The 17,156-nt window shown below is 43.5% G+C and overlaps 1 protein-coding gene across 2 annotated transcripts in view; it reads right to left on the bottom strand.

Moving 5' to 3' along the window:
- Window positions 1-469: 469 nt before the first annotated feature.
- The window catches only part of ARHGEF39 (Rho guanine nucleotide exchange factor 39), a 42,727-nt gene continuing 26,040 nt past the window's right edge, over window positions 470-17,156 (bottom strand). Inside the window, exons 2-9 of one of the 2 annotated variants that reach the window (XM_075187533.1) lie at window positions 14,642-14,760; window positions 13,652-13,722; window positions 12,811-12,939; window positions 9,797-10,026; window positions 9,370-9,458; window positions 2,952-3,066; window positions 1,215-1,288; window positions 470-710 (exon numbers count right to left, since the gene is read on the bottom strand). In XM_075187533.1, the coding sequence (XP_075043634.1) occupies window positions 641-710; window positions 1,215-1,288; window positions 2,952-3,066; window positions 9,370-9,458; window positions 9,797-10,026; window positions 12,811-12,939; window positions 13,652-13,722; window positions 14,642-14,760 (897 nt within the window). In that variant the 3' untranslated portion in view covers window positions 470-640. Of the gene's footprint in view, window positions 711-1,214; window positions 1,289-2,908; window positions 3,067-9,369; window positions 9,459-9,796; window positions 10,027-12,810; window positions 12,940-13,651; window positions 13,723-14,641; window positions 14,761-17,156 lie in introns of both variants that reach the window. The other variant, XR_012679377.1, reaches the window with a different exon arrangement.

Below are 17,156 nucleotides of genomic sequence, written 5' to 3'. Positions count from 1 at the left end.
AGGAATGAGCAAAGCTGAGTCAGTCATGCAGAGATACAGCAACAGGTAAGCTGGAGCCAGGGAGCCAAATCTTCACACAGTCAGGGCTGACAAACAAAGAACAGGCAACTGAGTGTTGGCCCAGGTGCCTTAAATAGTGAGGTGATGACAGGTTGGACGAATGGGAGCAGAGAGGAGAAGTTCTATATGACAGGACAGATCTGCGCATGCGCAGACCCGGAATCAAGATGGCCATCGCCATCGGACGGACGCGGCGCCTGGCAGGGATCCCCCCATTTGGCAGGTGAGAGTATCAAGCCCCTTGTATTGGGGCGATATGCGATAGCTGTGGTATAATCTGAATAGTCACCATCACGTGCAGTCCATCATATGCACTCTAGACAACTATCTGTCTTGTCCATTACAGTGATATCATCCATTAAATCCAGCATTATACATTTACACACAAAGTTAGCCTGGAAATGTGAGAACATATAAACAACAATACCAATATTTCACAATTTTTATTGAAATAAAAAGAATGCTGTAAATATGGGATAAAACTCCTCACGGGAGGGTAATACACCTCGTCCCATTCGTATCCTACGTGAGAGTGACAGGAATAAAGGGCAAATCTTCAGATACAACTCCATCCAAGTCCTCAGAGGATCACACATCTCCAACCAGCAGCTACAGAGAGAAGCGAGGGCGGCTCAATCTGTTCTTCATGGCTGGCAACGATGGAAACATCAATAAGCAACAAACATAGGGACAGTGAGACAGAAAGATAGGGACCATGTTAGATTATCATTGAATAACCCTCTATTAACACCTGACTTCCCTGCTGGCATTGCTGTGTATCACAATATATGAAATCCATTTTAATCCTTTTATCCCAATCAGACATAGAGCTATACATACCTCTTGACCCAATGTCTGATTGGGTGAGAAGGTATGTATAGCCCTATGTATGATTGGCTCTGTGAGTACGTAGAGCTCTATGTCTGATTGAGTCAGTAAGTACGTAGAGCTTTAGGACTGATTGGGTCAAAGAGTACATATCGCTCTAGGTCTGAATTGGTCAGTAAATATTTACTGCTCTTTGTCTGATTGGGACAGTAGGTACGTATAGCTCTATGTCTAATTGGCTCAGTGAGTACGTACAGCTCTATGTCTGATTGGGTCAGAAGGTATGTATAATAGCTCTATGTATGACTGTCTCAGTCAGTACGTACCTCTCTGATGTTTTCAGTCTCTTGGCTGACGTGTCTTCTAGTATTATGGAGTCAGAGGGGATTACATCTTCCACCTACAGACACATTGAAAGTCTTACTGCATAATACTCTTCAATGTAATCACCATCAAAATAACACTATTAATAATTATTAATATTTGGCACTGATATCATGGCAAATACTACATCTTGAGCCCCACTGTAGTTTGAATACGATATTTGAGGCCACAATAGGGGACCAGTTCAGTTCGAGCTAAAAGAAAACTGCTGTATAGTGAAGTTGAGGCTTTTATCTCTGATACATATTTTTAGGATAAGTGTGTAGTTATACTGCAGTAATTTAAAAACACTAAGGGGTATATTTACTAAACTGTGTTTGAAAAGGTGGAGATGTTGCCTATAACAACTAATCAGATCCATTTTGTAGAATTTACTAAATAAATGACAGCTGGAATCTGACTGGTTGCTATAGGCAACATCTCCACTTTTTAAAACCCGCAGTTTAGTAAATATACCCCTAAGATTTGTGCGATTAAAAATTTACAAGATGACTAGAACTAAAATTAAAATTTTCAGATACGAACCATGGAGATATTTTTAATGTTACCCTAACAATCCACTTCAGCTATGTTACAAAGTAAAAGTAAATTACCACCTGCTACCCATTACAGGCAGCTGTCCCCTCCCACATGATTAATTCAGTTCATATCAGTGCGATATCACTGGCCACATCCCTGTGTATCAATCAACCAATTCACACTGTGCATTTCTGCAAAGCAAGGCTGTCCAGCTGTCAGTCCCTACCTGCCTGTTCAGTTATAGAAGACCCTCTGACCTAACATGACTGCCTGCTGCCAAGGACTGAGAAAGACCATGGTGAATATATTTAGTTACATATAAACACTGCAGTTACACGGATACTATTCACTTTATAAACATAAAAGCTATCATATATTAATGTCAAACAGTGGCTTTAGTTCCCCTTAAACGTTTATGTGAAACAATATTTAAAAATAGATAGTAAAGAAATGTGAGTTTTTTTTAATGACTTGTCTTACCCGCTAACTCCTTCCTACAGTCTGGGAAGCACATATCTTCTTTATTTCCAATATTGCTGTTCTATTCATATACTACCATGACATTCTGCTGCATTCCTCCCATACTACCTCCACATTCTACTGCACTCTTCCCATACTACCTCCACATTCTACTGCACTCTTCCCATACTACCTCCACATTCTACTGCACTCCTCCCATACTACCTCCACATTCTACTGCACTCTTCCAATACTATATCCACTTTCTACTGTACTCTTCCAATACTACCTCCACATTCTACTGCACTCTTCCAATACTACATCTACAGTCTACTGTACTTTTCCAATACTTGCTCCACATTCTACTGCACTCTTTCTATACTAACAAGACATTTTACTGCACTTTTATAATACTACCTCCATATTCTGCTGCACTAGTCAGATAACTCCACATTCTACTTCACTCTTCCTATACTATATCCACATTCTGCTGCACTCTTCCTATACTATATCCACATTCTGCTGCACTGTTCCCATAATACCTCCACTTTCTACACTACCCCAGCATTCTACAGCACTCTTCCTATACCACCTCCAAATTTTGCTGCACAATTCATGTACCACCTCCACATTCTGCTGCACTGTTTTTATATACTACCTCCACTTTCTTCCCCAGTCTTCCTTTATCACCCATTGCTCACATGATGTCTCTTTGGAGCTCTAGCAGTAGAAATGTATTGTTGTAACTCAAGAAGTCGCTGAGAGCTCTGTAGACCTTCAATCCTTGCGTTAGTGCCACCATCTGTGTGAAGTTTCCTGCAAGAACAGATCTTATTGTTAATCGGTGTGAAACTATCCACTGTAAAAGAGAAAAGATTGTCACTATAGATGCATACACATCAAAGTTCCAATATCACGTAAATGTATGAACAGAGGAGCAGGTAGCTGCTCAGCTGAGGATCCATTCTATAAAGATGCAGTCACCAATCAGGTGGAGTGAGCCCTAAGATTCTCTAGAACAGTCTACCCTGTGAGATTACAGCCATAATCCATCTAGCTATGGTTAGGGTTAGGGCTGTAATACTCACCGACACCCAACTGCTGCACAGGTCATAGCCTGAAGCAGAAGTGACCGGCTCCCCCAGAGTGTTCCAGCGGTGGGGCGGCATCCAAGGCACCACCCTGGCAGGTCCAGTAGCGTAGAAACCTCCATATCATTAAATAAATGAAGAAATAAAATGAAAAAAAAAATGGTATGGAAAAAAAAGGCCGCTGCACTGACGGTCACTTAAACTAAACCAAGATCCTTGCAGGAGTGAGGTATATTAGGAAAGGTGCTACAGAGAACTTTTAATAGCGCCTAATCCACATTACACCCCAAAGCATCCTATGTCCACCAGTGGATACCTGAAAAACCTTGTGGTAAGTGGCCTGAGCTCGCTACATGTATAGGGCTTGAGTCATTAAGGAGAGCAAAGCATAAAAAAGGAGTAACTTTGCACCTGGGCCAAATGATGTTGCATTGGAGGTAAATTTAAAATGTGGGGACAGATCTAGAGTTGGAATAGGACATATCCTAGATCAACTTTAAAATTTCAGAATAAAAATACAGCTTAGTATTTGTGTGCTATCTGAAAAAACACAGTATTTATGTTATGTGCAAACTAATACACTAATTTGCACCCCTTGCATTGTAACATGGTATGTCCAGGAGAAAACTCCTTTTTTTGCATGGCTCTCCTTAATGACTCAGGCCCATAGTTTTTTGTCAGATATTGATATGTTTAGTGTTAGATGAATTTGGACAGTCAGGACATTTCTAAGCGGCAGCCAAAAGGAAACACACTTTGTAAGGCACAAAACACAGGTGTAATGATAACAGTAAGGGACAAGTGTAATATAGCTGGAGGGAAAGGCACATTTATACAAAATATGGGTTATGTTTACAGAGAAAATAAATCTGCTCCATTTATTCTTGATATCTGTTTTGGTAAATGGCCCTCAGGGTGAAAATCATGCAGGAGGCTCTATATTCTAAATAAACTGTGGTGCAGGTACAGAAGGCCTAAGAGTCAGAGATTCAATATATTGTATATAAAGAAGTCATAGATCCAGAATACAAAATGCATTGACTGATGCATAAACCTAACATATAGACTGTGTATAACTGGCATGCAGACCGCACCTGTAGATTGTATATAACTGGTACACCGACCGCACCTGTAGATTGTATATAACTGGCACACCGACCGCACCTGTTGATTGTATATAACTGGTACACCGACCGCACCTGTAGACTGTGTATAACTGGCATGCAGACCGCACCTGTAGATTGTATATAACTGGTACACCGACCGCACCTGTAGATTGTATATAACTGGTACACCGACCGCACCTGTAGATTGTATATAACTGGTACACCGACCGCACCTGTAGACTCTGTATAACTGGTACACCGACCGCACCTGTAGATTGTATATAACTGGTACACCGACCGCACCTGTAGACTCTGTATAACTGGTACACCGACCGCACCTGTAGATTGTATATAACTGGCACACCGACCGCACCTGTAGATTGTGTATAACTGGTACACCGACCGCACCTGTAGATTGTGTATAACTGGTACACCGACCGCACCTGTAGATTGTGTATAACTGGCACACCGACCGCACCTGTAGATTGTATATAACTGGCACACCGACCGCACCTGTAGACTCTGTATAACTGGTACACCGACCGCACCTGTAGACTCTGTATAACTGGTACACCGACCGCACCTGTAGATTGTGTATAACTGGCATGCAGACCGCACCTGTAGATTGTATATAACTGGCACACCGACCGCACCTGTAGACTGTGTATAACTGGTACACCGACCGCACCTGTAGATTGTGTATAACTGGCACACCGACCGCACCTGTAGACTCTGTATAACTGGTACACCGACCGCACCTGTAGATTGTGTATAACTGGTACACCGACCGCACCTGTAGATTGTATATAACTGGCACACCGACCGCACCTGTAGACTCTGTATAACTGGTACACCGACCGCACTTGTAGATTGTGTATAACTGGTACACCGACCGCACCTGTAGATTGTATATAACTGGCACACCGACCGCACCTGTAGATTGTATATAACTGGCACACCGACCGCACCTGTAGATTGTGTATAACTGGTACACCGACCGCACCTGTAGATTGTATATAACTGGCACACCGACCGCACCTGTAGATTGTATATAACTGGCACACCGACCGCACCTGTAGACTGTGTATAACTGGCACACCGACCGCACCTGTAGATTGTGTATAACTGGCACACCGACCGCACCTGTAGATTGTATATAACTGGCACACCGACCACACCTGTAGATTGTATATAACTGGCACACCGACCGCACCTGTAGATTGTGTATAACTGGTACACCGACCGCACCTGTAGATTGTGTATAACTGGTACACCGACCGCACCTGTAGATTGTGTATAACTGGTACACCGACCGCACCTGTAGACTCTGTATAACTGGTACACCGACCGCACCTGTAGACTCTGTATAACTGGTACACCGACCGCACCTGTAGACTCTGTATAACTGGTACACCGACCGCACCTGTAGATTGTGTATAACTGGCATGCAGACCGCACCTGTAGATTGTATATAACTGGCATGCAGACCGCACCTGTAGATTGTATATAACTGGTACACCGACTGCACCTGTAGATTGTATATAACTGGTACACCGACCGCACCTGTAGATTGTATATAACTGGTACACCGACCGCACCTGTAGATTGTATATAACTGGTACACCGACCGCACCTGTAGATTGTATATAACTGGTACACCGACCGCACCTGTAGATTGTATATAACTGGTACACCGACCGCACCTGTAGATTGTATATAACTGGTACACCGACCGCACCTGTAGACTCTGTATAACTGGTACACCGACTGCACCTGTAGATTGTATATAACTGGCACACCGACCGCACCTGTAGATTGTGTATAACTGGTACACCGACCGCACCTGTAGATTGTATATAACTGGCACACCGACCGCACCTGTAGACTCTGTATAACTGGTACACCGACCGCACCTGTAGACTGTGTATAACTGGCACACCGACCGCACCTGTAGATTGTGTATAACTGGCATGCAGACCGCACCTGTAGATTGTATATAACTGGCATGCAGACCGCACCTGTAGATTGTATATAACTGGTACACCGACTGCACCTGTAGATTGTATATAACTGGTACACCGACCGCACCTGTAGATTGTATATAACTGGTACACCGACCGCACCTGTAGATTGTGTATAACTGGTACACCGACCGCACCTGTAGATTGTGTATAACTGGTACACCGACCGCACCTGTAGATTGTGTATAACTGGTACACCGACCGCACCTGTAGACTCTGTATAACTGGTACACCGACCGCACCTGTAGACTCTGTATAACTGGTACACCGACCGCACCTGTAGACTCTGTATAACTGGTACACCGACCGCACCTGTAGATTGTGTATAACTGGCATGCAGACCGCACCTGTAGATTGTATATAACTGGCATGCAGACCGCACCTGTAGATTGTATATAACTGGTACACCGACTGCACCTGTAGATTGTATATAACTGGTACACCGACCGCACCTGTAGATTGTATATAACTGGTACACCGACCGCACCTGTAGATTGTATATAACTGGTACACCGACCGCACCTGTAGATTGTATATAACTGGTACACCGACCGCACCTGTAGATTGTATATAACTGGTACACCGACCGCACCTGTAGATTGTATATAACTGGTACACCGACCGCACCTGTAGACTCTGTATAACTGGTACACCGACTGCACCTGTAGATTGTATATAACTGGCACACCGACCGCACCTGTAGATTGTGTATAACTGGTACACCGACCGCACCTGTAGATTGTATATAACTGGCACACCGACCGCACCTGTAGACTCTGTATAACTGGTACACCGACCGCACCTGTAGACTGTGTATAACTGGCACACCGACCGCACCTGTAGACTGTGTATAACTGGCACACCGACCGCACCTGTAGATTGTGTATAACTGGTACACCGACCGCACCTGTAGACTCTGTATAACTGGTACACCGACCGCACCTGTAGATTGTATATAACTGGCACACCGACCGCACCTGTAGACTCTGTATAACTGGTACACCGACCGCACCTGTAGATTGTATATAACTGGCACACCGACCGCACCTGTAGATTGTATATAACTGGCATGCAGACCGCACCTGTAGATTGTGTATAACTGGTACACCGACCGCACCTGTAGATTGTGTATAACTGGTACACCGACCGCACCTGTAGATTGTGTATAACTGGCATGCAGACCGCACCTGTAGATTGTATATAACTGGCACACCGACCGCACCTGTAGACTCTGTATAACTGGCACACCGACCGCACCTGTAGACTCTGTATAACTGGCACACCGACCGCACCTGTAGATTGTATATAACTGGTACACCGACCGCACCTGTAGACTCTGTATAACTGGTACACCGACCGCACATGTAGATTGTATATAACTGGCACACCGACCGCACCTGTAGATTGTATATAACTGGTACACCGACCGCACCTGTAGATTGTGTATAACTGGTACACCGACCGCACCTGTAGATTGTATATAACTGGTACACCGACCGCACCTGTAGACTCTGTATAACTGGTACACCGACCGCACCTGTAGACTCTGTATAACTGGTACACCGACCGCACCTGTAGATTGTGTATAACTGGCATGCAGACCGCACCTGTAGATTGTATATAACTGGCACACCGACCGCACCTGTAGATTGTATATAACTGGCACACCGACCGCACCTGTAGACTGTGTATAACTGGTACACCGACCGCACCTGTAGATTGTATATAACTGGCACACCGACCGCACCTGTAGATTGTGTATAACTGGTACACCGACCGCACCTGTAGATTGTATATAACTGGCACACCGACCGCACCTGTAGATTGTATATAACTGGCACACCGACCGCACCTGTAGATTGTATATAACTGGTACACCGACCGCACCTGTAGACTCTGTATAACTGGTACACCGACCGCACCTGTAGATTGTATATAACTGGCATGCAGACCGCACCTGTAGATTGTGTATAACTGGTACACCGACCGCACCTGTAGATTGTGTATAACTGGTACACCGACCGCACCTGTAGATTGTATATAACTGGTACACCGACCGCACCTGTAGATTGTATATAACTGGTACACCGACCGCACCTGTAGATTGTATATAACTGGTACACCGACCGCACCTGTAGACTCTGTATAACTGGTACACCGACCGCACCTGTAGATTGTATATAACTGGTACACCGACCGCACCTGTAGATTGTATATAACTGGTACACCGACCGCACCTGTAGATTGTGTATAACTGATACACCGACCGCACCTGTAGATTGTATATAACTGGTACACCGACCGCACCTGTAGATTGTATATAACTGGTACACCGACCGTACCTGTAGATTGTGTATAACTGGTACACATATAAACACCGTATCTATAGATTGTGTACACCTGCTCCACATACACACACCAGGCCTGAGTCATTAAAGAGAACAAAGCAAAAAAAAGAAAAGAAAAGGAGTAACTTTGCACCTTGGCAAATCCATGTTACATTGGAGAGGGAGATACAATCACCTTTAAATTTCAGTGTAAAAATAAAGCTAACAAGCACCCCTTACTCATGTTTTTGCCTTGCTCTTCTTAATGACTCTCAGTGCCTGTTGTTTCCCTTCTCCCTGTATGTATTTTTACCAATGCAGCCCCATGGTGATGACCTTGGACTGGTTGTCACTATGCTGCAGGTTTATCCTTTTATATGCTGATATAGCCTAATGCTGGTATGACTTCACATAAAGGGAAGTGGTGAGGTGGAATAGCCTCCCAACAGATGTAGTATGGGTTAATACAGCAGGAGAATATTAACATATGTGGGATAGACAAATTCTATGTTTTTATGATGACAATTGACGTATGGACTCCAGAAGACAGAGGATGGTCACACTAAACACTGACCTGACCGCTGTCACCAAACAGTCATACCAGCTGTTGATATCTTGCTGATTAGATGACATCAGGAGCAACTTTTCTCGTTTAAACGACAGCTTTGAAAATAAAAATAAAGGTTCATGTAAGAAGCAGGATAGCAAGTAAGATAGGGTTAGGGTACGTATGAGACCAAAGTACTGTCTGTGACAACAGAGGCGTGAGAGAGAGACAGAAGCACTGACAGTGATGAGAGAAAGTAATACACAGAGAGAGTCAGAAGCCCGACCAGCTTTGTCTTTAATAAAAGTGCCATTTAAAAAAATGACTTCAAAGCGCCGGGAATATCTGTCTTTTAATGACAGAGACTCTCACTGTAATTAAAGAAAGACAGAGGAACTCATCAGAGAGACAACAATACTGTCTGTAACGAGAGAGACACTAGGACAATACATACACTGATGAGACCACCCTGGCTCTGAGTATGTCCCAGCACTCTCTCAACCTGGCATTCTCTGAGTGGGTAGACAGCATGGCAGCAGAACTTCTGTGCATTGAAGGGGTGCAGAGGGTGACAGCGAGATGTGACAACAAGGATATCAGAAAAGAGGAAGATCATTCGATGTTTGACATCCTCTCCTTTTGGGGGTACAAGAGACAGCCATCCTTCCCTGATATACCGCCTCCCTGCAAGAGATTAATATTATAAAGGTTTATTTACATACTGGGGTCAGTTCCCTCCATACTAATCTAGACAAAAGTATTTCCTATTAAAATGGTGTCACACAGTGGTCAAAAGACTTGCCCCAATAGTGTCCTTAAAGGAAACAAGAATCTATACGTGTTAGCTCTGTGGGAAAAGGTTGTGTCTTTCATCTTCCCTTCCTGGCCTGATAGGGGATATGTGTCCTCTTGCTGACTGTGAAGCCTTTATATAGGGATAAGGACAACCTTGCAGGATTGTCTAGGAGCCTACGGGCTCATCTCCGTCACATTTATTTATATAGCACCAGCTTTACAATTGTGAACAAACACAGTAATAAAACAATACTCGCCCATCTGACTGCCAAACAGAGAAGAGTGATTTGTCACTCCATAGAACACATTTCCACTGCTCCACAGACCAGTTTTGATGTGCTTTACACCACTCCATCCAACACTTGCCATTGGTCTTGGTGATGTGAGACTTCCATGTTCGGCTATGGAACCCATTCCATTAAGCTCCCAGTGCACTGTTTTTGTGCTTACATTAATGCCAGTAGAAGTTTGGAACTCTTCAGCTATGGAATCGGCAGTGCATTAGCGATTTTTAAGCACCATGCACCTTAGCAGTCGATGACCCCGCTCTGTTATGTCGGCACACTGTTCGGCATGCACGGTCCCGGTAACAGATTGCCCTATCTACCTTCCTAATAATTGAATTCCCTACCACCACAATCTGCCTGGGTCCCTGAGTAACTTTGGTCCCCTCTATGCTGGAGAGACCATTCCCCTGGTTGCTAGAGGAGGCAGTGTCATCCAACTCTACCAATTCTGAACTGCCTTCCACAGTATCTTCATCCAATCTGGCAAATCTGCTGGGATTGCCTAGCTCAGAACTGGCCTGCCTCTTCCTTCCTCTGCTACCCCTAGTAACTGTTACCCAGCTGCCTACCTGTGCATCCTCCTCTGTCTCTGCTCCACCCTGCTCAGCTAACACATCAACGGTGAGCTGTAAACTCTGCTCCAGGTTGGCAATGTCTCTCAATGTTGCAATGGTCTGCTTTAGATCAGTTACCTGGGCTTCCAAAGAGACCAATTGCTCACATTTCTCACAGAGGTATAAACCTTGGAACACTTGCTCCAAGTGTGCATACATATGACAAGATATGCATTGAGTGAGATCATCAAGCCTGCTACCACTCATCTTATTATGGCTAACCTAACTTCTTATAGCCTACAGTGAACTTGAGAGTACTAACCTTTGCTAGCCACTTACCAGATTAAACCCCTTACTGGATCTAACTCCACACTTTAAACAAACAGCACCTGAAATCAAACAGCAGTGAAATCACAAGCTCAATGAAATCGCTTACTGCCTCCTGTTAAATAGAGCTTGCTCTACCAGCTGTATCAACTTATGCAATTAAACCACACCCACTAGCTCTAACAGAAAGAAGAAAAAAAAATGAGACAAAAAGAAAAAGAAAAAAGGGACACTTAATAACAGACAGAAAAACGAATCCCCTTCAATAAACACACAGAATAATTCCCCAAACTATATCACTCTCTCAACACAGCACAGCATTCCTTACTGGATCAAACTCCACACTTTAAACAAACAGCACTTGAAATCAACAGCAGTGAAATCACACAGACACACACACAGGCAGAGACACAGACTATGGTCAATTTGTTAGCAGCCAATTAACCTACCAGTATGTTTTAGGAGTGTGGGAGGAAACCGGAGCACCCGGAGGAAACCCACACAAACACGGGGATAACATACAAACTCTCCACAGATAAGGCCATGGTTGGCAATTGAACTCATGACCCCAGTGCTGTGAGGCAGAAATGCTAACCACTAAGCCACTGTGCTGCCCAGGTAGTGGGCAGAGCGGTGGTACTAGGAGCTGGGTCCAAACTTCAGAACAGCCGGAGGATTTAGGGTCTAATCTGTAGGTCACAGGATTACAGCAATATTGAAGAAGTTGTCAAGCAGGGTCTTGAAGCAGAGAGTGATTTTTATTTCGTTCAGGTGTCATGAGAAGCACAGTTCCACTGATTAAAGGTATCAGTGGTCAGGTCAAATGGACCATCAGAATGATACATTTCAGTGTACAAGGGCTCTCTTTATACAGTTTTAGACACAGCCTCACAGGCTATTTTTAGAATCAGGATGCAATTTGTTTACCCAAATGTGAATTTACATGCAATGTAAAGCTAACAATATTTATGCTTATCTGTGATATCCTAAAACCTTGCTTTGATTTCCTGTTCCCTGTTTTGGGTACAGTTGACATCTGACAGCAACTCTAATTGCCCCTTCATTTCCCTTAATGGGTATTGGACAATCACATCAAAAAGTCTAATTAAAATGAGATTAGCATGGGTGCTTTCTTCCAACAGTTGCAGAATACACATTTCCTCACAAAAAAAAAGAATCCCCCAAGAAAAGTTGCAAAACCCCAAACAAGGCATTTCCTTACACCAAGATATACAAAGACTTCCTAAACAAAGGCTTATTGTATCAGATATATACACATCATAAATCATGCATTTCCTCTAGCAAGGTTAAAACAAACAAGTTTCTTTCCATGGTCTCAGAAGTTAAGATTTCCCTTACCAAAATATACACAATATAAAAAATAAATTCATTTGCATTTATATAAATAAGCGCCCTGCGCTGTTTCCTTAAATAATTATATATAATTTATACCAGTCACACCCCCATATGCAACCTTCTGCAGGAAGTCAGTAACAACGACTCACCTGGACAGGCAATACGGACCCTCCGACCTTTCAGTAATTTCTGGACTCTCTGAACCTGCTGATCATTTTCCTGAAGTTGCTTTAGATTTTCGGAATACTCACAAACTTCAGAAATGGCCTGTAAGGCTCCTATGGAATGATATAATGTAACATAGCAAAAATACATGGGTAAGAGCCCTGCATTCAGTAACTTTAAATATCTGAAGCATGGAGAGGAGGTGAGTGGGTTATTGTCCTGCATTCAGTAACTTGAGATATCTAAGGCCTGGAGCGGAGGTGAGTGGGTAAGAGTCCTGCATTCAGTAACCTGGGATATCTGAAGCATGGAGAGGAGGTGAGTGGGTTATTGTCCTGCATTCAGTAACTTGAGATATCTGAAGCATGGAGAGGAGGTGAGTGGGTTATTGTCCTGCATTCAGTAACCTGGGATATCTGAAGCATGGAGAGGAGGTGAGTGGGTTATTGTCCTGCATTCAGTAACTTTGGATATTTAAGGCATGGAGAGGAGGTGAGTGGGTAAGAGTCCTGCATTCAGTAACCTGGGATATCTGAGGTCTGTGGAGGTGATTGGGTAAGAGCCCTGCATTCAGTAACTCGGAATATCTGAGGCATGTTGAGGAGGTGAGTGGGTAAGAGCCCTGCATTCATTAACATGAGATATCTAAGGCCTGGAGACGAGGCGAGTGGGTAAGAATCCTGCATTCTGTAACCTGGGTTATGAGAGACCCGGTGAGTGGGTAAGACCCCTGCAATCAGTAACCTGGGATATTGAAGGTCTGTAGAGGAGGTGAATGGGCTAGTCCTGCATTTAGTACCCTCTTATTCAATAACTTATACTTACGATTAAGCTGCACAGAGTCAGTATTTCCTGGAAACGTATTGTCCACTAGATCTTGGAGATAATGTTTATATCTGAAAAGAAACCAATCAATAGATGCAGTTCACTAGGATGCGATGTGTTAATTGGAAATTTATACATAACAGATATCTACTAAAGCTTACTAAGCTTGAAGCGGCACAAAATTTTGACTTAATGCAATCACTGAATCACAGATCCTCAGCACATCCTATTCTCCTTTATACACTGTCAGTAGAATGTCGCCCTACACAACAGACTAACAGCTCTCACATTATTCATGTTCCCTTATAATATATCAAAATAATGACTAATAACTATGTACAGGGGAAATGGAAAGTAATATTGTATTAACAATAGTATATGATGTAGGCAAATGTTCAGGAGCTTCACCAATGTTATTTATTAGTTTGGGTATTTTTTTTAAATCAAAGTTTAATTTTGAAAAAAATAAAAAAAGGAAATGAAAAATACAGCATTGTGTAAACATATCTTATTTCAATAAACTGCAGGAAATATTCCACAAGGTCAATAAATTAGGTATGCAAGAGAAGCTCCACCAATCAGGGCAGAAGTCATCACCACACACCAGATACAACTTCCTTCAGCCCTCTATACAGAAGAAGCTCAACCAATCAGGACAGAAGTCAGTGGGCACAACTTTCTTCAGCACTTACTGCAGGAGGCGCTTCCCCAATCAGGGCAGAAGTCACCACCAAAGAGAAGATACAACTTACCTCAGCCCCGTATACAGGAAAACCTCCACAATAAGGACAGACCCATCACCACACACCAGATACAACATACTTCAGCCCTCTATGCAGTTGAAGTTCCACCAACACACACACACACACACACACACACACACACACACAACACACACACACACAACAGGATTTCCTCAAGCACTCCCTGCAGAAAAAGCTCCACTAATTAGCACAGTATTCCCAACTAAACATACAGAACATAACTTACCTCAGCACCCTGTGCAGGGGAAGTTCCAAAAGCTGCTCAAGGTTCTGACCTTGAAATTCTGGACGTGATTCTTGCAACTTCTTGAAACGAGCAAAGGATTTATTCTTCTTTGCCTGTGTCTAGAAGGATAACAGTATGTGAAGATCCTGCAGTTACTATGTCAGTTATTTGAGAGTCAGTGAGTTGAAGATTCCAACAAAAAAAATAAATGTAATAAAACATAAAAACATACAAACTACAATTCTGAACCTACTCTTTACTTGTAATTGACTGGCCAGACTAGACTGCCATTGGATTCCTGTTTTGCCTCCCATCGCATGAGTCTTTCTATTCATTTCTCTCTTATTACCCCCCCATGTTTTCCACCCAACGCCATCCTAAACTGCCCCTCTCTCTTTCCCTCCCTTTATCCCGCCCCCTCCCCTTCTTGTTCGAAATGAACATCACTGTGATTTATATCCAGCATACGTCAAACTATTTAAGGGCACCATTGGGACATGGTCATTGACAGCTTCAAATGTCGCATTTCAAACTGGCCTATGATCTCATACCGATCTATGTGTCATTGTTGCTAGATTTCTGTTGAACTTCTCAGTACATTTGTAAATGATTTTGTTAATAAACCGTATTTTAAAAAAATAACAAAAAAAAACATACATACTATATTCTAGATTGGATTATGTTAATGATGTCATGTACCTCGATCTAAGTCTTCCATGGACCTCTTCTAGGCAAAAATGTCACCCAAGTGGTCCCAACTATGCCCTTTATGATTAACTGACCTGTAATATGTGCCTCCCTGTGGTCTTGTTTGAAATTGAATAAATGTCTAATAATCCATGGGGAAACTCAAGGAGAATCTCTTCTAAATACATCTGTGATTGCTTCGTATTAGAAATGGTAGAAGATACTGTATATTGGTTTTAATATGAGATAATTAGGACATGCAAAAAATATCTTCAAATACACATTTAAATACCGTGAATTGTAAGCACAAAAAGAAATCTCTGAAGATTCTATATTTCTGGTGATTACTTTCAGAAACACTAAACAGAATGTATAGCCAAACCCAGACAGATAGTTCAGGGTGTTTTAGGATACTAGTCCGGTGGCAAGAACACCTTCTGTTTCTAGATTTCAAAAAAGAAGACATAAAAAGATTATCCACTGCAACGAAACAAATTTGACTTTTTGGACTTCAGAATCCAACCCTGGGATACCAGAGGACAAGGAACAGAATCACTGACAGCGACGCCTTGATGAGAAGATCGTCCGGACAGGGAATGATCGCCACTCTCTTGGACCACAAGAGAGCTGCCGTGACTTTGGTGAAGACCCTTAGGACCGTGGTGAGCCCAAAGGGAAGAGCCCGGAATGATCTGTTCGAATAGCAAACCTGAGAAAGGACCGATGGCCCTTCCAGACTGGAACATGTAAATACGTGTCCTTGAAGACCAAAGCCACCAAGAACTCGTCCTATTCCATGCTGTTTATTACTGATTTCAAGGGCTCCATCTTAAATCTGGGTACCCGAAGTTGGATGTTTAAAACTTTCACATTCATAATTGGTTTGAATGAACCGTCGCATTTCTGAACCAAAAACAGGTTTGAGTAAAACCCCAAACCCCATTGATGGTGTGGGACTGGTATAACCACCTCTGAAATAATCAGGGAGTGGATGGTCTCTCGTAGAGCCAGACGTTTTGTCCTGTTTGGGAGAAGCCATGTGTGCCAACACATTCCTGCACTTAAGTGCCAAATCCAGCATCCTCTCTAAAAAGAGGCAGAAACCCTAACTAGGCCCTGCCCTGAAGTTGGCAGACATCAGGCCAAACCGGTTCCTCCAAGACCACCGCCACAGGACATTGGCCTGACCTCCCTCTCGAGAACGGGCAAGCTGAGCAATCTCAGCAATAGAATTGGCTACAGACCTGTGGGCAGCACGGTGGCTAAGTGGTTAGCACTTTTGCCTCACAGCGCTGTGGTCATGAGTTCAATTCCCGACCATGGCCTTATCTGTGAGGAGTTTGTATGTTCTCCCTGTGTTTGTGTGGGTTTCCTCCGGGTGCTCCGGTTTCCTCCCACACTCCAAAAACATACTGGTAGGTTAATTGGCTGCTAACAAATTGACCCTAGTCTGTCTGTCTATGTGTGTATATTAGGGAATTTAGACTGTAAGCCCAATGGGGCAGGGACTGATGTGAGTGAGTTCTCTGTACAGCGCTGCGGAGCTCCAAGATGGCTGGTGATCTGCTGTCTGCACACAAGCAGTGAGAGACTACCAAGGAGGAAGTGCAGATACAGGGAAGAAGCTCCAGGGCCCAGAATCAAAAGTACAAACCCTCTGCTAATCCAATGCCTAGTGGGGGCTTACAATTGAGTAACATACATCTGACCCAGCGCCTTAAGGAAAAGATTGCCCATAGTTAAAGAGCCAGCCATCCGTGGGGTCCACTGCGACATTACTACACACCCCTCTCACAGAACTGTGTTAGGAGAAGGTTATACTCACCGC

Source organism: Mixophyes fleayi, chromosome 1, assembly GCF_038048845.1.
Source record: "Mixophyes fleayi isolate aMixFle1 chromosome 1, aMixFle1.hap1, whole genome shotgun sequence".
Lineage (NCBI taxonomy): Eukaryota > Metazoa > Chordata > Amphibia > Anura > Limnodynastidae > Mixophyes > Mixophyes fleayi.
This window is presented reverse-complemented; position numbering and strand designations above follow the sequence as displayed.